Below are 22,843 nucleotides of genomic sequence, written 5' to 3' on the forward strand. Positions count from 1 at the left end.
GATCCGTTTCGAAGCAAGGCATCGGTGTACGTCGACAGGGGAGTTAACCGCAGCTAGGCAGAACAGGTGGCGATTGATGCAGCCAAACCTGGCAACCAGCTTACCCCCGGCGCTACGTAATCAGACGCAGGAACATCTCTGGCACACCTGACCTTCCTCGTTCCGTTCACTCCGCTTCCGCCTCCCCAACCTCCCGTCCCAACATCGACCAAACTAAACCTACTCTTCTACCGAAGTCGTCCACTGGCATCGTCAACCGCATTCTCTTCATCGCCGACATTATCATCGGCGAGGGATTCGTCCATCTGCTTTGTTGCGACCGCTTGCTTCGTTGCCTTCCGATCTGTCGTTTCCCTGCGATTCCCGCCAGTCCACCCGAGCGACCGCCCAACATGAAGGGTGCTCTGCTGACCGCAGCTGTGCTGCTCGGCTCTGCTCAGGGCGCGGTTCACAAGCTGAAGCTGCAGAAGGTCCCCCTCTCAGAGCAGCTTGTAAGTCACCCGCCATTCGTCTGGGTCTGGATGCCGCTAATGCTTATCGCGTGTAGGAGGCGGTCCCCATCAACAGCCAGCTTGAGCATCTCGGCCAGAAATACATGGGACTTCGGCCACGGCAGTCTCATGCAAGTGCCGTTTTCAACGGCATGGTTGCCGAGGTCAAGGGCAACCACCCAGTCCCGATCTCCAACTTCATGAACGCCCAATGTATGTGCGACCGGCACGATTTCTACAGCGGTTTCACCGGATCACAGACTAACAACGGTTTAGACTTCTCCGAGATCACGATCGGGACTCCCCCTCAGACATTCAAGGTGGTGCTGGACACCGGCAGTTCCAATCTCTGGGTCCCCTCTACCGAGTGCGGCTCGATCGCGTGCTACCTGCACTCCAAGTATGACTCGTCGGCTTCGTCTACTTACAAGGCGAACGGAACCTCATTCGAGATCCGGTACGGTTCGGGCAGCCTCAGCGGCTTCGTCTCTCAGGACACGATGACTATTGGCGATATCACGGTCAAGGGCCAGGACTTCGCCGAAGCTACCAGCGAGCCCGGCCTGGCGTTTGCGTTCGGTCGCTTCGATGGCATCCTCGGCCTCGGCTATGACACCATCTCAGTCAACCACATCGTCCCACCATTCTACAAGATGGTGGAGCAGAAGCTCATTGACGAGCCCGTCTTCGCCTTCTACCTGGCTGATACTAACGGCGAGTCCGAGGTTGTCTTTGGCGGTGTCGACAAGGACCACTACAAGGGCAAGATCACCACCATCCCGCTGAGGCGCAAGGCTTACTGGGAGGTTGACTTCGATGCTATCTCGTACGGCGATGACACCGCCGAGCTCGAGAACACTGGCGTCATCCTGGACACCGGCACCTCTCTGATCGCCCTGCCCAGTCAGCTTGCCGAGATGCTCAACGCTCAGATCGGGGCCAAGAAGAACTATGCCGGCCAATACGCCATCGACTGCGACAAACGTGACTCGCTCAAGGACGTCACATTCAATCTGGCCGGGTACAACTTCACGCTTGGCCCTTACGACTATGTCCTGGAGGTTAGCGGCAGCTGCATCTCCACCTTCATGGGCATGGACTTCCCGGCGCCTACCGGGCCCCTTGCCATCCTTGGTGATGCGTTCTTGCGGAGGTATTACTCGATCTACGACCTTGGTGCCAACACCGTCGGTCTGGCTGAGGCGAAGTGAGGAGGTGTGGCTGATAGGATAATGGAGTCTGGAATCGAAGGCTTTGCAGTGCTGCTGCGTGTACGGTATCTAGTCGCTTGGGTTTCCTTAGTATTTGTTAAGCAACATCAGCAAGAACGCGGTTTTTCTATAATCGGCTATCTTGGGGGATGTTGTGGGCCGGGTGAGAGAACGATGCCTTTTTCTTCATGTGCGCTACTGTCTATCATCCAGTTGTGTTCCTATGAGACTGCCTCCTCGGTGTTGAGGGCTGTAGTGTGATTTGGCAATAATAGTTTTTCTATGTCGGCGTTCCAAGCTTCTAGTATTTGCCCCCTTTCCAGACTCACAGCATATACTATAGATAGTCACGTTCTCTAGCGTATCTATGAATTAGTGTGAGCGGATATTCTGTTCTTAATAGACAAATGGGTAGCCTAACCGCAGTTCAAGTATTTCCGTCGGTTTGCCGAAAGGTACATGCATGTACGTACCCCCTTCTAAGACATCACCCAGCGGGTTTCATATGTAGGAGATCATGGCCTAGAGTTTAATGCATTGAAGACGCGACTTGTTCTTCCTTCCCTTTTTTGGGTATCATATGCAGAGGAACTATCAGAGTCCGGTGACGTGAGGAAACGGACTCACCCCAGAGGGCTCCGAGCCGCCCCAAGTCCATCTCTCCGCGCTTATCAAGGCCGTCCTTGTCCCATGAAAGGTCTACCGTTACAGCGGTATTACAGATGCAGACATCCCTTCTACAACCAAATCTCGCCACCCGCTCAAGCGGAAATAGTTCCTCATTTCTTGAAGGTCGCCGTCCGACCCGTCCTCTCGTAGTTGAGCTTCCGCGCGCCTTGCGGTGCATTTCCGGATTTCCTGGCGTACGGATCGAACGCGGCTTTCCCGCGCTTCCCGCTATCACCGTTCTCGTTTGCCTTGGGTGCATGTAACACGGAAGAGGCTTTACTGTAGTCGAAAGGCTGTTCGTCTTGTTCCGCAGAAGCTTCTTCAGCAGCCTCCTCGGCCGCTGACGGGCTTTCGACTGGCGAGCCCTGTTGTTGCACCAACTTGGCCGCCTTCTTCGCTGCTTTCCGCGCCTGCTTGGCCTGGCGCTTCAGCTCTTCTGCTGCCTCCAGGCTCCCCTGCTTCATTTTCTCCTTTGCTTCACGCAGAAGTTTCTTGGCCTCGTTTTTCAGAGTCTTATTGGCCTTCTTCCTTGCTCGTTTGAGGGCCTTGGCATCTTCATCTTCTACGTCGGTGGAGTCGGGTTGGTCTGCCGGTGGGCTTTGATCTCCTTCGATGATATCTAGATCGGATCCGGCATCTGATGCGACCTCGATGTCAACCTCGCTAGCTTTGCGTTTCCGCCCGGCTTTAAGGGTGAATCCTTCATCTTCTTGAGCCCCGGGTGCTACAGCGTCTTCCTCAGGCGCGCATTCAGGTGACGGTGCTGTCGCCTTTGGAGGCTCTTCATCTTTGATGGTGCCGAAATCGAAAGTGAAGACTGGGATTTCCACCTGCTCATCCATCGCAAGGGCTTTCACTGAGCCATCACGCGTCGTACTGAGCGCCACTCCGCCCCATAATTGCGAATGCTCGCTCTTCAGTTCCTGCAGTGCCAGTAAAATACCGTCGGCTGCTCCATCCGCTTTGACTTCTTTGGTGCCAAGGGAGGTCTGGGCAGCATTTCCGGACGACTGTGAGAAGAATTGCATCATGGTTGGCCCGTTCGCGCCCCTGGCCCTGGCTTCCCGTATGACATCAAAAAGCTCATTTAGGTGAGGTTTGAGTACCCGAGCATTCGAGTCGAGCAAGCTCCACAAGGCCTTCATGTCGGTAGGCAAGATACGCGCTATATCTGCCAAGACCTGTTGGGTCATGATGAAGTAGGGACTCTCATCCTCACGACGGGCGACATCATCCCTCCACTTATGCACCGCCTTGTACACAGCGAACTGCTCACCGTTGTATAACGTCGGTGACTTGATCAATGTGTTAAACCACCCGCGATTGCCTGCGCCAGTTTCCGGATCACATAAGGGATGCTCATGCCGCTGTAGAGACACCTCTTTGGACTTCTGGATCACAAGTTCGGTAGGGTTCTCGTCAGCGCTTGTTTGGGTAGAAAGCTCGACAAGCTCATTGCGAAGCATGTCATAGATGTAGAGAAGGTAATGTGTGTCGGATCGCGCATAGTAAAACATCTCATCAGGGAGAGGCCTGAAGACGGTCAGTTTATGGTCCGTGAAAGTTCAACCCTGCTTACCGTATCCGCCAGTCTGCTAGCTGGTATCTCTTGTCTGCATCGAAGTCCGCAAACTTCTTTAAGAGAAATGCCAGACTACGGCCTGCATAACCCAGAGCAGTGCAAGCATAGTAGGTATCGAATAAACCGACGACATAGAGCCCGAGGTCTCGCTGGAGCCAGATGATGTCCATGAATGCACCGTGAAGCACCTGAGCTTGTCAATGACGCGTTATCCCCCAAGATCCACGGAGATGCTCACCTTGACGATCTTCGGGTCCGCAAAGACTTCGTTGAGCACCTCTAGCTTGTGTCTCCACGGTACAAGCGTGTCAACTATCCAATCCTTCTCCCGTGTGCTAATCTGCATCAATGACAGAAGTCCCGTGTACGACCTGTAGTCGTGATGTTCGAGGTCGATAGCTATCTCGGATGCCTTCTTCAATTCCTCCAGCATCTCCAAGACGCCCTCATACGTATCCACCCAAATCGCCTTGGTCTTTTCAATCGGGAGATACTCCTTCGGTTCGCATGACTGGTAGACTTCGGCGGGGTACTGCATGTTGGTGATTTCGTGCTCGTACGGGTGTTTGTACCTATGAATGTCAGTATACCGCCTAGCCTTCCCCTAAGAGCAGGACTGAAATTAGACTGGTGATCCGTACTGAACATGGCCCTCTTCGTCGGTGAACGTCGTCAGGCTCGCCTCCAGAGGAATTTGTGAATGGGGCTTGTGTGTCAACAGAGGCTTCCAGGGACCCGACTCGAAGTTATCGATCTTCTTCTCGAACGCATTTTGGGGCTTGAGGATGTTTGCGCGCTTCAAAGACCAGTCGAGTCTCTCGGTGGTCGACTTCGGCCGTTTGGCGTCTCGGCCCTGGGACACTGTTAGTGGCAAAGCCGTAGTGCCCAATCTGTGGGAACGCATACGGATTCAGCGGTCGGTGCATCCTTCCTCTTGATCAGGCCGGTGTACTCGTCCAAGCAGGTGTCCGATTTCTCCAGGAGAGAGTCGATCACGTCGACAATGCCCTTCCACTGGATCTCCACATCATCCACGTCCTCCAGTTTCGGCCGTCTTTGCGCGGTAAACTCTCCGGCCGATTTCAGGACGCTGGTCGCCAGCTGCAGCAGGCGGTTTGTGTTCTGGTCGAGACGAGTCGCAACTGAGCGATGGACGGTACGCTGAAATTGGAGGTCCTCGTTCGCAAGCGTGTTCACGGACCGCGTAATTGCAACGAGAGTGGATTGAACGGCATCGCGCAGGGGCTTGAACTCCTGCGAAGAATCCATGATGATTTTGCAGGATATCTTATCCTGCGCTGCTATTGGCAATGGCAAAGCAGCGGCTCATGTTCTGTGCTGGTGTTGAACTTTCTCAGAACTTTTTGAGGAATGGATCCGCTTTGATAGTACAGTGTTACGGTACTTCCTGATGAGGTAAGAGCGTTTGGGTCTAGAAGATATGACATTGCTCGGTACGTGCTGGTAGTGTTAAGCTGGACGAAAAGCTAGCTACCTAGGTACCTAGATAAACAGAGGGCTTGGCGATACGGAGGAACGGTCCGTACAATACATCGTCAACTTACACAGCGTTCCGTACTCGTACAAGTAGTACTAGGGCCTTCCAAGTTCCGACTACCCGCTATATCGTCAGCAAACCAAGAGGTCGACAATAAGGTATTTGCAGACCCGAAGGTAAACAAAGACGCTGACTAAAAGAATACAACCCTGAGAACCCGTGCAAACTCGACACTGTTGCGACCAACTACGTGTTCTGTTGCTCACTCATGAGCTAGGGAGGTGAAGGCAGAGCCAACCTTTGTGTTGCTGAGAAGCGAAGCTGACAGCGTAGATTCCTAGCACAAGGGCAACATCTGCAGGCAAGCAACAAACCGCAACAGCCGTTCTGCGTGCGCCTCTCGGTATTCCGCCCGTTGCCGCACAATGTCGCAGTCTCTAGCGCCAGAGTGCAACGAGCTCAAGGAGTGAGCCAATCTAGTCCCCATCCGCGATCTTTATGCGCAGTTCCTGATGGCATCCCTCTCAAAGGCGCTACGATACCTGCTTCTTGAAATGGTATAGCGAGAGTGAGTCTTCGTGCTGTCGTCCAAGACCATTGCAGTGCTCATAGTTCCTCCAGAATTTCTCCGGGGGGTTGGTACTAAAGACGATAACGAGTGTGAGGCGTTGTTCAAAGACTATAAGACCTGTTTGCGAGTACGAAGTTTCCATCCACGGCTCCCGAATAAGCATCTGGTTAGCGGCATGTCTGACAGGCCCGGTTTGCTAGAAAGTGCTCAAAGAGCGTGGGATAGACAAACTTATAGAAGAAGCCAGGGATGACAACAGGGAGAATGACGCAACGCTGATGGGCAAAAAGAGGTGTAAGTGACCCGAACGCTCAAAAGGTTCTAGCCAAGTCTTTAACAATAACAATGATCCTCTCGTACAGAAACTGCGTTGAGGAGCAAGTCCATATCTCTCTAATTGCGCAGTTCAACCGGCAGCATACTGCACGGTGCCGTACTATAAGACGGTCAGTGTCTGCAGCGCTCAACCGCTTAATGTATGGTCGCATCTCTACTCAGAAATGGAAATGAAATAACTTGAAAGCACCGCAGGGTGTTCAGAATGTATACATAACCCTAAGAATCACCCTCCTACCTGCCAAGGTGGCTATGTCTTGCGTCAATACTGCGCATGGGTACTTGTACATGGCACTTGGTGTTGACGGAAAACGGGGAGAGTCGAGCGTTATTGCACACAATTGGCTAAGCGCCTTGAGTATGTGGGTCCCATCTGAGCATCGCAAATGCAGGAACAGGACCTCGGGGACATGGTAATACTGCTTTCTACCAAACCGGTATCTAAACTCTCAAACTATCCCCGCGCATCAAGCTTTAAAAAGCATTGATACTCCTGCAAGTTTTCACTTGCGAGCTTAACTTTCAACATAACCACAGATGCTTCCGGCGCCTTCCTCCGGAATGCAGAAGTCGTAACACCTCGCGCGATTCTATGCACCCCTTCTCTATCCTGACGCTTGGCATTTTCGTAGCCGGCTATATCACCGCTCGATGGGACCTCGTCACCCGCCTCTATGAACTTGCCATCTTTGCCTGGAACTACGGAGTGGTCGTAAGTAAAGCCCTACTCCCCGTCATTTAACTCCCTGAAGCAATCGGGGTTCTACCCGAAGCATGGACTAATGCATTTTGCAGACTCGTGCCGCCAAGGGCTTCGCCGTCCTCAGCCTCTTTTTCCTCTTGATATTCCTGCCCGTGGAGCGCCTTGCGACCCGCGAGTCCGACCTAGTACGACCGCACAGCCCCCGGAATCACCTAGATCGAATCCGTGCTAATCAGCTTTGTCCAGCATCCACGATCAATTGGATCCGGTATATCGGCTAGGGAACAACTGAGGCGACGGGGTTCTTTCTAGGTCCTTAACCGCGTCCGTGGCTACTTGACATGCCAGGGCGTGATGGCTTGATGCGCGTGTTCTGGCCGGCTGACCTGCCACGGTCGGACCTTCGGGGTGTAGTGGTGGGGTGGAGAAACTCGGCGCTGGATGTCTTCGTCCTGACGATTCTCGAGGAGGTTGAGGTGCGTGCGCAAGCATGAAGGCTGCCCACGATGGGAGTCGCTAACTTTGGGTAGCCTCGGAATGTGGAATTTGCCCTTAAGACAGGCATACTCCTTCGCGACGCACCGCATCCCGTTAGCCGCATTTACGAGCTGTGTGGCCAGTTAGCCATACATGTCCTCGGTCTGTCCAACACACACGAGTCCGTCGAGGTTGATCCATCATGGATACGTGTCACTATAGGGCCCGGCCGACGGGTTCCTGCCGTCACATGTTCGCGAGCCTCGAGCATCCAGATTATCCTCTTCGAACGTCCGCATCCTGGAAGAATGCAGTATATCTCTCTAAATCCAATCACTCTTGCATTGGGCGACAAACATGACAGTTTCAGGCACGACGCTCCCGATGCCTGCGAGGATGATGACGAAAAGGAGGCGCGCCGAAGGAAAGAAGAGAAAAGGCACCTGGTCGAGAAGCTCAAGCAGCACTCCATATTCAAGCGCGTCCCATCGGAAAAGGAGAAGGCGCTTGCCAAGATTGTGAACCAGATCAACTGGGCGTGGGAGCTGGAGAAGCTGCTTCAGAAGAACGTCTCGCGCATTGGAACACGCCCTAAGAGGAGCCTCAGCGTCTCAGAGCGAGTGGTAGAGTCGGCGACCAACGCGCGAGACATGCTCGTGGTGTGGATTTGGAACCAGTTCACTGTCTATGTCTGGCCCGTCATCAAGCGGATGTTCGTGTTGGGGCTGGTGGCTCACCGGATTGCTGCTGAGGTACTTTTGCGCATCCTGGAGTGGCGGGCACGGCCGAGATATGCCGCCCTAAAGGACGTATCGGCCACTGCGCAGCAGGTTGAGATCCGACTACAGCAGTTCTGCTACTGGCCGATGCAATATGTCACGCTGCGGCGCCGGGAGAATGACTGGGATAGCGTGACAACGAGCCATCCCGACTACATTCGCTTTTACAACAGCCTCTGGCTGGTGGCCAACGATGTCATCATCGGGATGGCGCTAGGTTCGTACATCATTGACAATGCTGACCGGGTTGCCCAACAAATAAGCCAGCTCCTCACAGAGTACACGGTTGAGGCGCTGCAGAGTAGCATCTCCTGGCTCATGGGCTGGCCCGCGGGGTTGAAGCTGAACAACGAGCTTGCGGTGTTCCTCGGAGACTTGTTCCTGTGGGTTATCGACTACTGGTCAAGTATGCCTCTCCACAAGCACAGATTGTGGGGCCGCGGGTTTGCTAACGCTGGTGTAGGTTTCATTGAGGCACTACGTCCCATTCTACCGCACATCATCTGGTTTATCGGATTCTCCAGCTTTGCCGGAGCAAGCATGCCGGTGGCCCTCTTCTCAGACCTCCTCTCGATCCTAACAGTACATATCTACTCGTTTTATCTTGCCTCGGGCCGCATATATCACTGGCAGCTGAACATCCTGATCTCGCTGTTCCACCTGTTCAGGGGCAAGAAACACAACGTGCTCAGGAACCGTATAGACTCATGCGACTACGACCTCGACCAGCTACTAGTCGGAACGATCCTCTTCACCGTCCTTTCTTTCCTTCTCCCAACCGTGGTGGTCTTTTATCTTAATTTCGCGATCGCACGCATGGTCATCATCTCCTTGAAGGCCGTCTTTGACACATTGCTTTCTTGCTTAAATCACTTTCCACTTTTTGCGCTCATGCTTAGGATTAAGGATCCAGGGAGGCTTCCAGGTATGTTGTTCAACGCCACAACACAAGAGTGCAAAGAGCGAAGAGCTGACACAACCGCCATAGGCGGTATTCGTTTCGAACTTCGAGATACCCAAGACTTTAAACATTCGATTAATGGTTCATCCGAGCAACTCCCTTCCACGTCTGTCATCTATCTGAAGGTGAGAGCTACCGATCGAGTCTGTCTCGTCTTGCCGAACAGGCTAAACTGATCGCATGCACAGTCGGTACCGCTGCAGTTCAAGGCCATGTTCCACCAGTACTTCCAGATGGGACATCGGATTCGCAAACATTATCTCGCTCCACGCGTCTTGCTCTGTCTGATTACGGGCAAATTTGTCCCGCCGCTAAACCGGAAGAATTTATACAGCCTCCAGTACAGCATGCTTCCGGCTCGGAGGGCAGGTGTCATGGAGATGTGGAACGCGGTCAACTCGCTGCCAGAGCCGAAGAAGAGGATCGCGCCGGTCCATGTGCCGGTCCTCGCAAATGGCATGAAGCTCCCCAGTAATTATCGCGGAGGTAAGCCGCGGGGTTACGGGTAGGCAATTCTGATAGAGGAACGAATAGATGGATTAGGGTCTTCTCTAAATCTATAACCAAGTCTCGAAAGCCAGTGAGAGCTGCGCAGCAAACACATCCAAGGGGTGTCTAAGCCCACAAAACTCCTTTCAAAGGACTTGGAATTTTAAGGATATGTTAAGCATGACCTCTGCATGTGCATTCTTGATTTTTTGTAGTGTGTTCTTTTTGGGCAACATAGACAGGATCCCTTCACAAGCTGGTGTCTGCCAGGGACAAGTTGGACAGCTCCTGGACTGGTACTGTACACACCAAGACACCTTCGCTTGAACCCGGCATACTGCTATGCATAGCAACGTCACTGAGCAGCGGAATTTCCCACTTTTCAAGAACCGTACCGGTAGGTAGTCGTTGAGCGCGCTCAGTGGGCTCCATGCAGTCATGGAAACCTTGCGGGGTTGAAAATGCCTGGCTAGAGACGGGACTGTACTTGACTATTATATCAAGAGCAGTGCGAAGCTAGCACTGATCTTGTGAACAAGTTGCCAACACTGGCTAGTGAGGCTGCCCTGAAGCATATAGTAATGTCAAAATGCAAGGTAGGTCAGAGTTGTCATGGGGGACAACTGATGATATCCTCATTGAGATACACAACCACGCTTGCACGCAGGGGTGTAACTGTAAGGTAATTTACGTTTGGCTATGCGCGAAGCTCCTCACATTCATCAACCTCGCGTCTCAAGTTTCGATCGATCACGCGTGCCTGAATCAAGGCAAGCCATACGGAGTACCCCGCGCTAACATCTCTTATACTACGCCGACTCCACCGCGGCTTCCCACTTGTTCTTTCACAAGCGAGTTGACAGCTTGACCCACTCCAAGCACTTTAGCTTCATGCACAAGCAACGACAGCCGGGCACAACTCCGATATAGTGCCCACATAGTCTTGGGAGATCAGGGGGCAGCTATCGATAGTTCGATACCCTGATACTCCCCTGGACATTTTTGGGCGGTGTTGAATGTCATCACAGCATCTCCCATCTATCTGCTTCTTCATGGGCCGGATACAAACATCGGCCTGGGTAAAGTTGGTGTTCATCTGGTTTACTCATCTCATCCAGGAAGCATACGTAAGGCCCCTTGATATGTAGCAGACGTGTGATGCCTTTTTCTGCTGTTTGGCCTATATCCGATACGATAACCTCACCTACGCTTGACCGCCTTCTATTCTTTCTGTCAAAAAGAGCCCTGTGTTCTGACCGATACTCATCTCTCAGACTTTCCTGCCATCGACAAGACTAATCCTCCCACCAAACATCCCATGCTTCATTAAACGACCACACAATTGGCACAATGGAGTCTGATCGCAAGGAACGGTTCCATCGCGGATTCCAGCACACCGTTGCCAGTGAGTATTTGTGCTTGTCCAAGCATCGCGGTGCTATTTCTGACCGACAAAACCCTAGGCCTCAGGGAGCAGATCGGCCAGCTTCCTACCTACGCCACGGTTGGCGGTGAGAGGCAGGATGCAGTCGACCACGTCCTGAGCGCCATCTCGAACCTCTCGAACCAGGTCGCTGATGCCGCTGACTTCCTGCCTGCTTATGACCAGCGCACTTATTCCGACGTCGTCAAGGAACTTAGGGAGCAGCTCAAGGAAACGATGGCCACTTTCACGCCCAAGGCCCGCTTCCAGTTCAAGAAGCGTGCGTCAGATGCCCCCGCCACGTCCGCAGCCAAGCCTGATGCCCGAAAGCTGAATCCGGTTGCCAACATCATCGCCAGCATCGGTGACGATGACGCAGCCTCCCTCGCCAAGCCGGCGGATCATAAGGACATCGCCGGCCCTCTTCTCACGTCGGGTGACAATGAGCCTACCGCGAGGCCCACCAGTGTCAAGAGAAACGACGACGACATCACTATCGCCGACCGCCGTCGCGCGCACATCAAGCTCCCCGCTTCAGTCGTGGTCTCGCGCTCCAGCCCAGCCGTTGGTACGCTGACCAACCTCGAGCGCTGCGTCGTTGACATGTCCGTCGCCACCACGACCGGCGCGCCCTTCGCGAGCCTGATGCTTAAGGACGTCACGGGCAGCGCGATTGCGGCGGGCCACGTTGATGGGCCCGTGCACGTCTCGGGCGTCAGGGACAGCGTGGTAATGGTTGCCGCGCGGCAGGTGCGGATCCACGACTGCAAGGACGTGGTGTTTTATCTGCACTGTGTCAGCAGGCCTATCATTGAGGACTCGATGAGTGTGCGGTTCGCCGAGGCTCCTAGCGCTTACGTGAGTTCACTACGGTGGGTGAGAATCTTGTGAAAGGAGATGGGGTGTGCTGACCAGACTTTTCTGCGTGTGCAGCTGAGTGACAAGGAAAAAGGGGAGCGGAACCTCTGGGATCAGGTCGATGACTTCAACTGGCTGAAGCGCACTCCCTCGCCGAACTGGAGCATGCTTCCCGAGTCGGACGTCATCCCCGATGATGTGTGGAAGCAAGCGCTTGCTGGTGGTCTTGGGGTCGATATTGATGTGACCCTCCAGAGCCTGGGAATCAGGAAGGAGGCTTGAGCCGAAAACCTGGGCTGCGGTCGAAGGAAAGCTCGGCAGGTCACGGAGTCACCGCAAAGAGCAAGTGTATTGTACTTACAGCCCCAGGCGTTATGGCTCGATATGGCTCGGCAAATAACAGGACGATGAATTCCCAACGGAGGTTTTGCAACGATCATTTCTCAATGCGTGCTGACCCCTAGCCAGCCATATCGTCGTGAGCTCCAGGAACTTGGAGTGTCTGGTGCTGCGCCGGCCCACCCGAATACCAAACCATTCAGTCACTGCTGGCTAAGAATGCCGTCCCGGTTCGAGAGCAAAGATGAGCGTCCTACACCTTGCTTGCAGGCAGACCTGATCGATCGGTGACGCCGAACTCCCTCCCAATGCAATCAAGCCCAAATTCCCACCTATCCCGCAATGAACCCATGCGATCTCCGTTTTTCCCCAAACGCCTATCCCCATGGTATCATTTCAACTCCCCCCATCAACCTTCTTCCTACTTTATTCCCGATCCTCCTCTGCTCTCTCCCCTCTAGTAGCCGCCCTCACTCAATCATCCTCCCCTCGTCCTCACCACTCCCCAGCCCCCCAGCCTTGACAAACGCCATTCCTTCCTCCTGCGTCTTCGTCAGCACGCCCGCTCGCGCTTGCCTCCGCGCCTCCAGCCCCGCCAGCTCGGCCTCCTGTAGCGCAATCGACCGCTGCACGTCGTCTAGCGAGCGCATCGCTACTCGCGCCCGCTGTAGCTTGTGCTTGAGGTTATCTGTTGCCGGCGGAAGGTCTTTGACGGTGAAAGGCTGCTGGTTGCCTCCTCCATCCGAGGTGTTGTTGCCGCTGGGTCCCGGTGTTGGATTCGAGGTTGGTTGGGGGGTGGTGCCTGTTACGCCGCTTGCTGCGGGTGTTCCGGCTTGTTGGGCTGTTCCCGAGAGGGAGGTTGGTATTCCTGCGCCAGGCGCGATGGCGGTTGATGTCGTGCCTTGCAGCTGCTGTTGTTGTTGGGCACTACGGAAGCGGGTGAGGATAGACGTGAGCTCGGTGAGGGCATCGACTGCATCCGGGGAGAGACCCTGAGGAAGGTGGCTTGCCATAGTCTCTGTTTGGGGCAGTTGGCGTCGGGGGGCTGTATGTGGTGAAGTACCAGTGGCAAGTCTTTAAGTCGAGTACGAGTCCGTGATGTTGAAATTGGATTGGAGCTTTGGTGGGGCAGGGCCGGCAGGCTGGAATCGTGGAGCGTGGGATCGCTCGGCTGATGGCGCGCTAATCTGCTTTTGAAGCCCCTCTCCTCGGCCACAAAAGCCGCACACAGCATCCATCTCAGCTGCTGCATCGCTCATGTCCTTGACTTAAGATGCCTGACTTTATCTCCTTCTTTTCTTCTCATTCCTCGTTTCTCTATCTAGTTTCTCATCTCTTCCTACTATGTTTCTTACTTTCAGTTTTGAATTACTCTTATAGTGCTAGACCTTTTGGGTTTAGCTACAGGTAAGGCCGAGGAGCTTAGTGTATGTAATTCGTACTCCCTGATGTACAGCTTTTCTCGACCGAGGCGTGGAGCTCCGACGTCACGTTGGGTGAGACATCGAAACAGCAGTGCATGCGATAACGGGCCGACCCCGCCATGGTAACTTACTGTGGTGTGTTTCCTGGCCAGTTTTGTGCCTGACCTTTTTTTTCACGCAGCCCATCTCCTGGCCTTAAATACCACCAGTTGTCCCAATTGAGTTCTCCCTGACACACCAGCTTTGTTTTGGCAAAGTACATATCTACGCTCAGCTTCCCAATCGAAGCAGAACAGCCACAACCCCACAGCACCATGGCTCCCGACCACAAGGCTTGCTTGAGTACGTCCCGCCACGTTGACTACGCGCTAGTCGCCTGCTATATCCTGATGTATTTAGAGTTGGAATGGCTGATCATGGTCCTGTTGCGGTCTTCTAGTCGTAATTGACGGCTGGGGTATCCCCTCCGAGGAGTCGCCCAAAAACGGCGACGCCATTGCTGCCGCCGAGACGCCCGTCATGGACGAGCTCTCCAAGAGCGCAACCGGCTTCACCGAACTTGAGGCCTCTTCCCTGGCTGTCGGCCTTCCCGAGGGTCTCATGGGTAACTCTGAAGTCGGGCATCTCAATATTGGCGCGGGCCGCGTTGTCTGGCAGGACGTCGTCCGGATCGACCAGACCATTAAGAAGGGGGAGCTCAGCAGCAATGAGGTGATTAAGAAGGTTATGGAGGCAGCAAAGAACGGAAACGGGCGTCTCCATCTTTGTGGTTTGATCTCCCACGGCGGCGTGGTCAGTACCCAACCGAGGCATCGTCCAGTGGATGGGGGATCGCTAACTGTCCCGATAGCATGCGAAGCAGACGCATCTGTATGCGTTGCTCAGGGCTGCCAAGGAATACGAGGTTCCCAAGGTTTATATCCACTTCTTCGGTGATGGTCGCGACACGGATCCCAAGTCCGGCGCTGCCTACATGGAAGAGCTGCTGTCGACCATCAAGGAGATTGGCGTTGGCCAGATCGCTACAGTCGTCGGACGATACTACGCCATGGACCGCGACAAGAGATGGGAGCGGAACGAGATCGCCCTGAAGGGCATGGTCCTTGGTGAGGGCGAACATAGCGACGACCCGGTCAAGACCGTCAAGGAGCGATACGAGAAGGGAGAGACGGACGAGTTTCTCAAGCCTATTATTGTCGGTGGTGACGAGGGCCGCCTCAAAGGTTCGCAGAATCCCTGTACCCTAGTCTCCTTTGCTGGTCCGGAGACTAACCATTTTTTGCAGACGGCGACAACGTCTTCTTCTTCAACTACCGGTCCGACCGTGTCCGACAAATTACTCAGCTCCTGGGCGATGTCGACCGGTCACCTTTGCCTGACTTCCCCTACCCAAAGATCAACCTTGTCACCATGACCCAGTACAAGCTCGACTATCCGTTCGAGATTGCCTTCAAGCCGCAACACATGGGCAACGTGCTGGCCGAGTGGCTCGGGAAGCAGGGAGTCAAGCAGGTCCACGTCGCCGAGACGGAGAAGTACGCCCATGTCACCTTCTTCTTCAACGGCGGCGTTGAGAAGGTGTTCCCTCTCGAGATCCGCGATGAATCACAGGATCTTGTCCCCTCGAACAAGAGTGTCGCGACGTACGACAAAGCTCCAGAAATGAGCGCCGATGGCGTTGCGAACCAGGTCTGCAAGCGGCTGGCGGAGCAGGAGTTTCCCTTCGTCATGAACAACTTTGCTCCCCCTGACATGGTTGGCCATACCGGTGTGTACGAGGCGGCCATTGTTGGCTGCGCGGCAACAGACAAGGCTATCGGGAAGATCTACGAGGCTTGCAAGAAGGAGGGCTATATTCTCTTCATTACTGCTGACCACGGCAATGCTGAGGAGATGAAGTTCCCCGACGGCAAGCCCAAGACGTCGCACACCACGAACAAAGTTCCCTTCATCATGGCTAACGCTCCCGAAGGCTGGAGTCTGAAGAAGGATGGCGGTGTCCTGGGAGACGTCGCTCCCACTATTCTCGAGGCGATGGGCTTGCCTGTGCCTCCTGAGATGACTGGTTCTAGCCTGCTGGTCAAGGCTTAGACGTGGATGAAATGTGAGATGAGCTTCATGAGATAAAGTCGAGACAGCGTGTGATATAGAGAGGTTAGATTTGCAGACTTGACATTTGATGTGTCAAGAGCCTGTGTCGCGGGGCATAGATACTAGTAAACTCCTAAGGAATAGATATATCTTAGTGGAAACTGTATGGTAGACATAAAGACCCTAATGAGCTGAGGCTTCATGTTTGAAACTTGAAGCGGCGACTTGGTTCCCTCGGGTGCGGAATCAACTCCCATACTCCTACTGTCTCCCTTTATTCGATGTACAGTTCCCAAGCAAGCGGTGCAACCGACATCGAAAGTAGGGCACTTGTAGGCACATTCCTGTTGGTAACCCAACTTGGATCCTTTTTTGGTGATGGTAGTAGGTACCAACCCAAAGTAAGAGATTGGGTTACGCTGACTCTCCACCTGACTCCCATAAGCTGCGGGCCGTATGGACTGCCAGTAGTGATATGTTTCTGCAAAGGACGACGGGTCGATTCGAGGTACTGTACCAAGTTGTTTGGTTACCTTTTCGGACCCTCACCGTCATCTTCGGTCAGAAAAGCTACGACTGTCTCAACTTCCGTTCACTGAGATTGTTGGGGGTGTTGTTGTTGAGCCCTTGGCTGGTTTGCTGGTACGCGGCAGGGTTTCAGAGGTTTGCCGAGAGAGACTACCTAATAAAGGTGAAGAGGTCCGGCTGCCCCTTGTTCCTGTCCATCGCCGCCCATGGCCTGAATTCAAAGCTATACGGCCATGGTAAGGATACGGACGGTCAAGAGAGCTGGGAGCAACTGATCGTCTCTGCACCTTCCCCATCTTCATGCCAACTCTCTACTCCGCTGGTAAGATATCATACTACACCCGTGCGTGGCGATAAATTCTTTGCACTTAAAGCTGGAAGGACTGGAACTCTCGACGTGTAGAAAGCGGGGGAGCTCCGACTCTGAATGCCCGAGTGTCGGGTGAGCCAGGTTGTTGAGGTTGCGTTGAGGAAGTACCTGGCTGTACCACCTTAGTATCTGCACTCGTGACTTCGCAGCAACGGTACCTCCAATCATCTGCCACGCCGGTTGCGCCTCGTTCCGGGCGCATGAGGGTCGCCGTGAGGGGAAAGGGTAAAAAGGGAAGCAGCGGCCCAGGAAAGGCAACTGCAGGCTGGAAGCACCCGAGGGAAGGCGCACAATTGCACAAATAAGGAGGGCTCCCGCTGTTCTGCCGACTTCAACCTCATTTCTCCTGTCCCCCTCACTCTCAACAACAGACACCGGTGACTTCAAGATTGACTACGCAACAGCGACAACATCAACATCAGATATCGCGAATGTCAACATCGGATTATGTTGCAGACCGCAAGGACGCTAAGTAGCCCTGGTTAACGGGGAAACGCACATTAGTTGTGGCCCCGGTGGATCTCGATCGTGGACCACAATTCCGAGTGGAGAAAACGGTGATGTCGTCCACTTTGTTATCGCACCGTTTCTATCCATTTGCTTCTTTGCGCGGTTAGTTTCCTGCTGTGCTCATTGCAGATCAAGTGACTGCACCTGGCATCCATGATCGATCAAGACGGAGGAGTATTTTGGTTGCTTGGTGGAAGAAGCGCTGCGTGTCTGAGAGAGACAAAAATGAAATTTTGTGATGGTGGTTTTCCCCCCAGGAACCTGGGAAGGATGAATCGCCTTGGGTAATGTTACAGGTCGACGCCGGCAGTGCCGGCGACTAGACGGTCGGATTGCCCTTGAAAGTTCGCCCCGATCTAGGTTCTATATGGTCCCCGTCTATGGTGCTGCGATTCCCGCCATTATCCCATGCACACTTCCGCCCGTCTCAATAGTCTGTGCGATGTGCTGGAATCGCATAGGACCATGAACCTCTCGTACACACCCCTCCCAAGTCGTCCCCTGATCTCCAATATGTACAGGCGATCGACCGCTCCCAACGAGGCGCCGCCGCCAGTCCCGTCCGAAGATGGATAGGATGCGTTTAGGTCTGGATGGCGGTCAGGATACGATTCCGATGCTCCAGGGCATGCAATTTCTACGGTGACACTTACGAACTTGGCCATGAGGGCAACCATGAGATCGAAGAGACCGATGGCTTCGACGAAGGCGAAACCCAGAATGGCGTAGGAGAACAGCTGGCCACGAAGGGCAGGGTTGCGGGCAACACCGTTGAGGAGGGCAGCGAAGACGAGACCGATACCGATACCAGCGCCAGTCAGACCAATGGCAGCCGAGCCCATGCCGATGTTCTTGGAGACCTCAACCATGGCCTGGGCGATCTCAGAGGAGTAGGCACGGCGCTGGACAGTGAAGGCCTGGCGAGTGGTGGCATTGATGATGGAAGACATCTGCTGGCGCTTGACGGCCTGGAGAGGAGAAGCCTTGCTGGCGACTGCGACATAAGAAAAATTTTTCCTCAAGTTAGATCGATGGTCCGGATCACTATGGCATCATTGCGGTTGCGGCACGCGTGCCAAAACTCACCGGTCATGGTCCGCTTGCTGGAGTTGGCAATGGTGACGCGAGCGGCCGGGCGAGCGGCCGGGCGAGCAGCCTTTGTGGCCATCTGCGAGGCCAGTCTCGAGGCGAGCACACGGGTGGAGGCCATTGTGACTGATGGGAAGAGTATTATGAGAATTGAAAGACGGATCGGCAAGGAGTGGCGATGATACTCTTGGAGGTTGAGGCAGAGGCGATGGCTCGACTGCTGAGATGAGAGGTAAAAAAGAGGAGGGAAGGAAGAGCGAAATTCAAGAACAGGTTGTCAGCTGGGGAAGCGGAACCTCGGGCTGGTCCGGGCAACGGGCTCAAGCAACGGAATCAAGCGACGTGAGTGGTCAATTGGATCCCAATAGGAGCTCAGTGGGTCAGTTCTGTACAAGCTGGGACACTGAAGAAGAGGAGGGAAAATTTTGCGGCACTTAGGAAAATGGTCGGGGAATCTCGGACGCCGCACGCACAGCAAAATGATGGCCGATCAGCCAACACTTGGGGCTGGGAACTCTCGGCTCACATTTTCACCACACCGACTTGAATATCTGCCTTTGAAGGGCATGGGTTGATGGGCCTAGCAATTTGAAAGCTATCATGTTCCGTTTGGCGCTGTTATAAAGCGGCCGGAGGTCGGGGGTGCGAACGGAGCTTTTGCTTTGGGTTGGTGTCGCCGAAAATTTTCAGCCCGAGTTGATGTCTCAGGCACTGAGGCTCCGGTTTCCCAACCAGGGCCCCCACGACGCCCCCACCCGTACTGAGATGGTCGCATTTAATTCGCCAAAGCTCTGGTATAGGGTCCACTTAAAGTCCACTCCGCTGGGGAATGATGACGGCGGAGTTGGAAAATGCCTCTTCTCCGTTGAGAATCGATATAACGGTATGAAGAAGCGGGGACGGTGCGAACATACTCCGTACAACTTGGAATAACTTGAACAGCACTTGGGAGTCCTGGTATTTTACATGGAAGTGTGGCAAAGCTTCAAGCGATCTCAGAGTCGCTGGCCAAGCTGGAGAACCCAACTGCGAATTCGCCAACCTTAAGACAACATCTGAATGCAATCTAGGTCGGATCTACTACCGGGTGGGACTCTGATTGGCTACCGTAAGCTCTGTTGAAGCCTGAAGCCCAAACAGCTATCGAGGCTTTCAAGTTGCTTATCTTTACACCTTGTTGTACATCACAGTAGAATGCTATAGTAGTTTGCTTGGCATAATATTCAGATCACTGGCCGGTAGTATTTGGGTCTTAACGGTGATATATGAGTGTAACCACGATTACCTCTGCGAGACAGATGGTTACTCATGTTAAAGAAATCTGGAAGCTTGTTAGCCTAAGCATGTGTTACATGCCGGTGCTAGGAACATTGTATGTGCAGATGATGCAACGGGGTTGTTGTGTGACTCGAGTTTAGGGTGTATCCTTCCGCACCTTACCTTATGATACCTACCAGTCAGATATAGAGTCTCAAGGAAACGTGCCTCAAAGCCCGGGTTGGAAGGCTCAAAGCAACGACTCAAAGCAATTGAGCACGATGATATCGCTTTGGACGATGTCGTGGTAAGAAGAGAAGAACTCGAAAGCTAACAACTCATCGGATTAGCTTCATTCATCTTTTATGGTATCATTGGTATGGTCCATTCCTGTACTAATATGTCTCTCGTTGTCCGATATCACACATAATGACTAGGTGCCTTGGGTGATATCGGTGGAAATGCGAGACTCACGACATACAATTGTTTCCGGTAGGTTTGATCTGCGTGGCATTGATCGAAGCTCACCGTCCCGAACGCCCCAACCCTGTACGGCCAGTCCCCAATCACGAAAAACACCATGACACGCCTCAAGCAGCTACTTCTTCTGGTGCCGTCGAACCGTTCTTCATTGCGTATCCCTCAACAAACCCGTTCGGGTCGCAAGCCCTCTCTAAGGGGATCTTATGCGCAGCAACCCACGCCTTGACAGCTGACTGAGAGATGCGGACCCTCTGCACCTGGTCCGTGGCTTCCGCTTTCGTTGTCCCTACGGGGTCGTTGCCGTTGCTGCCATTACTCCCCGGCTGCTGCTCCTCAGCCTTCGGCTCCTGCACCCGGCGCCTGGGCGGGCCCTTCCCGGCATGCTCCGCGACGCCCATCTCCTGCAGTACAAGCAGACAATCTTCGGGCGCTATCCATGTGGCTTGGCTGCAGGCTTCGATGTCAACGACTGTCTCCCCGCTGCCGCCAGGGGAGGATGGCGAGGGGGATGGGTCTAGGCTAAGGATCCAGCGGGCGATTTCGCCGGCCCAGAAGCGCTTGTAACCTCTTTTGCCCAGGTCCGAGATGGGCTTTTCGGGCCCGCCAAGAAGACCCTCTCGTCGAGAGATCTCATACGAGACGCCCATGAGGAGGGCGCCCAAGCCCTTGCGTTGCCAAGGGGGGAAGACCAGGATACAAGCGAGGTTGTTATTATCCCAGGAGATCTTTTCCTTGGAGAAGAATCCGACGATTTGGCTGTGCGGTTGGACGATCTCAGTGACCTCGGCGTCCGGGTTTGTCTGGGGGGCAGGGGCGGTGTAAACAAGGAGGAAGTAGTTAAATCCAGTGACGTCGAAGAAGACGGATTTGTTGTCGAGGAAGAGCTTGGCGAAGAGGGAGAGATTTTGGCAGAAGAGCTGGGAACGCTTAGCATGTCATCACACGAAGGGACCGTGTTGGAAGAGCTTACCACATCCGACTCGCCATCGACCTCCCAAATACTCCACTCACCCTCGTCCTGCACCGTCTCCTCGACCATCTTCTGCCCGACACTTCCGCGTTTCCCTCTCGCTTGCTTCGAGGGCTGTCCCGATGGCACCAAGACTGTCCGCTTTCCCTTGGGATGGGTGTAGATTTTGTTGCCCGGTACATGGCCCTGTCGCTCACACCAGCGGACATGCTCCCACCATGTGACCAGCTCCTTAGAATACTTAAAGCAAGACGGACACACATAGAGCCTATCCAGCATGGACAGGGGGTTGTCTCGGTCCCGGCGTCCGTGTGCCTTTCCGCCGTTTGTTGCGCTCTTGGCCCCGTCATCGTGAGCGGACGTTGTTCCGTTGTTCTTGCCCTGTGCGTCTTTACCGCTCTTCGCAGTACTGCCGGAAATGTCACCTAGTACTTCCTTGCCGTAGTATGATGGGTACCAGGCGCGGAAGCAGATATCGCCAAGGACAACCTTATCGATATTACGGTCCGTCTCGCCACCGTTGCCGGCCGCCCTTCTCCCGCGGTTGGGAGTCACGGTTCTCGTGGGCGTCATAAGCTGGGCTGACTGGGCTACCGACGTCGCCATGATGATTGGCTTGGTGCGTCCTACGGACACCGCTTGCTGATGGGCCATGTATGGTACACCTGCTGCGGAGGTTCTCCTCGACTGTGGCCGCTGTCGTTGTGAGTCCAGTTCTGCCATCTGTGCGGTAGGAGCTGGGGTGGAGAGTTTTGTTGACGGCGCACGGTCGATGTTGATGCCAGACGGGTGGCGGGTTCCCTCAGACACACTGCTATGACGTGTCAAATGCGTCGTTAGTTTCGACACCTGCTCTGGGTGTAGAGGTACATTTTCTTTCCCGCGCGGAGAACGGGAAAGCTGCGCGGTCTCGCCGGTCTCGCCATTGTCGGCCCGCCGGCGACGTCGTCGCGGTTCCGGGTTTGATGGTACAGGCAGCGGGGGTATTGAGCTGTGGCGCGTCGCTCGGCGCGGAAAGGGCGCATTAACAGCGGTGCCGTTGGTGGTAACCGTAGGGGAAGGCTCTAGCCCACCGTCGACACGTTTCCGTTTGAGGTGAGCCGGCATGTGTGCTCGCAGGATGTCTTATCTCGAAGGCGCTGGCGCTGGTAGGTGGTGTCGCACACGCTCGAGAAGTGGGAGCTTGCAAGGGGTGTGACGGGATAGTTCGGGTAGGCGGGGCGCGCCAAGAGATAGCCTGCATAAATCTGTGGGGACGCTTGCCGCTTGGCGCAAGTGTGGGTCACAAGGTATATTCTCTTATTTTAGAGCTTTTCTATCTTGCTTCCCTACTTTCGCAGAAGTTTCGAAGGTCAGGTCAAGGCGCGGTAATCTGCTGCTGCGATGTGTAGCCTCTCGATTCAATGCTTCGGGCGGGAATTGCTGTCTTGAGGCGGTCCGAGACACACCGAGCACTGGTTCACCTGGTGCGTTGCAATCTGCATCCTCGCGCCCATCCACCCTCCCACTGCCCTAGGCTAACGTTCTCTCCGCAGCGCCTCAACCGCCCCGCTACCGTTGCGATTCGTCATCGGTCAAGTGACCGAACACCAGACCAAAATGGCCAAAGACGGGCGGCAGATGAGGTGCCCGAAGAGCCGCGGCAAGCGTCCTTCGACGACCCCTTAGCTGCCATTGAATCCGCAGAACAAGCAAAGAAGCTTGAGCGAGAGAACGGAAGAGTCGAGAGACTAA

General features: G+C 54.3%; 10 protein-coding genes across 10 annotated transcripts; 6 read left to right on the forward strand and 4 right to left on the reverse strand.

The window, feature by feature from the left end:
- Positions 1–392: 392 nt before the first annotated feature.
- On the forward strand, positions 393–1,702 carry B0T15DRAFT_397527 (vacuolar protease A precursor; the record flags this gene model as incomplete). Its single annotated transcript, XM_062864907.1, has 3 exons — positions 393–491; positions 548–704; positions 768–1,702. 3 exons carry the CDS (start codon positions 393–395, stop codon positions 1,700–1,702), a joined length of 1,191 nt encoding a protein of 396 aa, XP_062721595.1.
- Positions 1,703–2,163: 461 nt separating this feature from the next.
- Positions 2,164–5,399, reverse strand: B0T15DRAFT_210579 (ribonuclease H-like domain-containing protein). Its single transcript, XM_062862671.1, has 5 exons — positions 4,860–5,399; positions 4,595–4,806; positions 4,192–4,525; positions 3,951–4,141; positions 2,164–3,904 (listed from the first exon to the last, which is right to left on the reverse strand). Exons 1-5 carry the CDS (start codon positions 5,220–5,222, stop codon positions 2,482–2,484), a joined length of 2,523 nt encoding a protein of 840 aa, XP_062721596.1. The 5' UTR covers positions 5,223–5,399; the 3' UTR covers positions 2,164–2,481.
- Positions 5,400–5,472: 73 nt separating this feature from the next.
- B0T15DRAFT_533480 (mitochondrial distribution/morphology family 35/apoptosis) lies at positions 5,473–6,789 on the forward strand. Its single transcript, XM_062869367.1, has 6 exons — positions 5,473–5,609; positions 5,666–5,732; positions 5,793–5,917; positions 5,982–6,019; positions 6,073–6,149; positions 6,223–6,789. Exons 3-6 carry the CDS (start codon positions 5,877–5,879, stop codon positions 6,322–6,324), a joined length of 258 nt encoding a protein of 85 aa, XP_062721597.1. The 5' UTR covers positions 5,473–5,609; positions 5,666–5,732; positions 5,793–5,876; the 3' UTR covers positions 6,325–6,789.
- Positions 6,790–6,792: 3 nt separating this feature from the next.
- Positions 6,793–9,947, forward strand: B0T15DRAFT_435036 (N-acetylglucosaminyl transferase component-domain-containing protein). The gene is made up of 8 exons (XM_062865809.1): positions 6,793–7,070; positions 7,154–7,246; positions 7,308–7,362; positions 7,410–7,537; positions 7,592–8,723; positions 8,781–9,242; positions 9,306–9,403; positions 9,467–9,947. The coding sequence occupies exons 1-8, from the start codon at positions 6,951–6,953 to the stop codon at positions 9,785–9,787; spliced, it is 2,409 nt and encodes an 802-aa protein (XP_062721598.1). The 5' UTR covers positions 6,793–6,950; the 3' UTR covers positions 9,788–9,947.
- An 856-nt stretch (positions 9,948–10,803) lies between these two features.
- On the forward strand, positions 10,804–12,530 carry B0T15DRAFT_211201 (tubulin binding cofactor C-domain-containing protein). The gene is made up of 4 exons (XM_062862675.1): positions 10,804–10,894; positions 11,042–11,172; positions 11,231–12,048; positions 12,124–12,530. The coding sequence occupies exons 2-4, from the start codon at positions 11,118–11,120 to the stop codon at positions 12,328–12,330; spliced, it is 1,080 nt and encodes a 359-aa protein (XP_062721599.1). The 5' UTR covers positions 10,804–10,894; positions 11,042–11,117; the 3' UTR covers positions 12,331–12,530.
- A 327-nt stretch (positions 12,531–12,857) lies between these two features.
- B0T15DRAFT_502861 (RNA polymerase II transcription mediator complex subunit 9-domain-containing protein) lies at positions 12,858–13,510 on the reverse strand (the record flags this gene model as incomplete). The annotated part of the gene is made up of 1 exon (XM_062867446.1): positions 12,858–13,510. Exon 1 carries the CDS (start codon positions 13,398–13,400, stop codon positions 12,858–12,860), a length of 543 nt encoding a protein of 180 aa, XP_062721600.1. The 5' UTR covers positions 13,401–13,510.
- A 615-nt stretch (positions 13,511–14,125) lies between these two features.
- On the forward strand, positions 14,126–15,902 carry B0T15DRAFT_398304 (BPG-independent; the record flags this gene model as incomplete). The annotated part of the gene is made up of 4 exons (XM_062864944.1): positions 14,126–14,153; positions 14,251–14,603; positions 14,662–15,034; positions 15,097–15,902. The coding sequence occupies 4 exons, from the start codon at positions 14,126–14,128 to the stop codon at positions 15,900–15,902; spliced, it is 1,560 nt and encodes a 519-aa protein (XP_062721601.1).
- A 223-nt stretch (positions 15,903–16,125) lies between these two features.
- On the forward strand, positions 16,126–16,961 carry B0T15DRAFT_211246 (uncharacterized protein). Its single transcript, XM_062862676.1, has one exon. The coding sequence runs from the start codon at positions 16,378–16,380 to the stop codon at positions 16,831–16,833; it is 456 nt and encodes a 151-aa protein (XP_062721602.1). The 5' UTR covers positions 16,126–16,377; the 3' UTR covers positions 16,834–16,961.
- Positions 16,962–17,575: 614 nt separating this feature from the next.
- B0T15DRAFT_211374 (mitochondrial ATP synthase protein 9) lies at positions 17,576–18,770 on the reverse strand. The gene is made up of 4 exons (XM_062862677.1): positions 18,585–18,770; positions 18,397–18,525; positions 17,964–18,304; positions 17,576–17,899 (listed from the first exon to the last, which is right to left on the reverse strand). Exons 2-4 carry the CDS (start codon positions 18,518–18,520, stop codon positions 17,894–17,896), a joined length of 471 nt encoding a protein of 156 aa, XP_062721603.1. The 5' UTR covers positions 18,521–18,525; positions 18,585–18,770; the 3' UTR covers positions 17,576–17,893.
- Positions 18,771–20,246: 1,476 nt separating this feature from the next.
- On the reverse strand, positions 20,247–22,216 carry B0T15DRAFT_398391 (histone acetyltransferase-like protein; the record flags this gene model as incomplete). The annotated part of the gene is made up of 2 exons (XM_062864952.1): positions 20,247–21,056; positions 21,110–22,216. 2 exons carry the CDS (start codon positions 22,214–22,216, stop codon positions 20,247–20,249), a joined length of 1,917 nt encoding a protein of 638 aa, XP_062721604.1.
- Between the last annotated feature and the right edge of the window lie 627 nt (positions 22,217–22,843).

Source organism: Chaetomium strumarium (genome assembly GCF_033439665.1).
Source record: "Chaetomium strumarium strain CBS 333.67 chromosome Unknown B0T15scaffold_4, whole genome shotgun sequence".
Lineage (NCBI taxonomy): Eukaryota > Fungi > Ascomycota > Sordariomycetes > Sordariales > Chaetomiaceae > Chaetomium > Chaetomium strumarium.

Bases quoted from the DNA above. Each gene is read 5' to 3' on its own strand.
- B0T15DRAFT_211374 (XM_062862677.1), bottom strand. From the start codon at position 18,520: ATGGCCTCCACCCGTGTGCTCGCCTCGAGACTGGCCTCGCAGATGGCC. The intron at 18,305-18,396 runs GTGAGTTTTGGC...CTTATGTCGCAG, and splicing joins CAGCAAGCGGACCATGACCG to TCGCCAGCAAGGCTTCTCCT.
- B0T15DRAFT_210579 (XM_062862671.1), bottom strand. From the start codon at position 5,222: ATGGATTCTTCGCAGGAGTTCAAGCCCCTGCGCGATGCCGTTCAATCC. The intron at 4,807-4,859 runs GTATGCGTTCCC...ACAGTGTCCCAG, and splicing joins ATGCACCGACCGCTGAATCC to GGCCGAGACGCCAAACGGCC. The intron at 3,905-3,950 runs GTAAGCAGGGTT...GACCGTCTTCAG, and splicing joins CTAGCAGACTGGCGGATACG to GCCTCTCCCTGATGAGATGT.
- B0T15DRAFT_211246 (XM_062862676.1), top strand. From the start codon at position 16,378: ATGTTTCTGCAAAGGACGACGGGTCGATTCGAGGTACTGTACCAAGTT.
- B0T15DRAFT_435036 (XM_062865809.1), top strand. From the start codon at position 6,951: ATGCACCCCTTCTCTATCCTGACGCTTGGCATTTTCGTAGCCGGCTAT. The intron at 7,071-7,153 runs GTAAGTAAAGCC...TGCATTTTGCAG, and splicing joins CCTGGAACTACGGAGTGGTC to ACTCGTGCCGCCAAGGGCTT. The intron at 9,404-9,466 runs GTGAGAGCTACC...TCGCATGCACAG, and splicing joins CGTCTGTCATCTATCTGAAG to TCGGTACCGCTGCAGTTCAA.
- B0T15DRAFT_211201 (XM_062862675.1), top strand. From the start codon at position 11,118: ATGGAGTCTGATCGCAAGGAACGGTTCCATCGCGGATTCCAGCACACC. The intron at 11,173-11,230 runs GTGAGTATTTGT...ACAAAACCCTAG, and splicing joins ATTCCAGCACACCGTTGCCA to GCCTCAGGGAGCAGATCGGC. The intron at 12,049-12,123 runs GTGAGTTCACTA...CTGCGTGTGCAG, and splicing joins CCGAGGCTCCTAGCGCTTAC to CTGAGTGACAAGGAAAAAGG.
- B0T15DRAFT_533480 (XM_062869367.1), top strand. From the start codon at position 5,877: ATGTCGCAGTCTCTAGCGCCAGAGTGCAACGAGCTCAAGGA. The intron at 5,918-5,981 runs GTGAGCCAATCT...TCCCTCTCAAAG, and splicing joins GAGTGCAACGAGCTCAAGGA to GCGCTACGATACCTGCTTCT. The intron at 6,150-6,222 runs GTACGAAGTTTC...CCGGTTTGCTAG, and splicing joins ACTATAAGACCTGTTTGCGA to AAAGTGCTCAAAGAGCGTGG.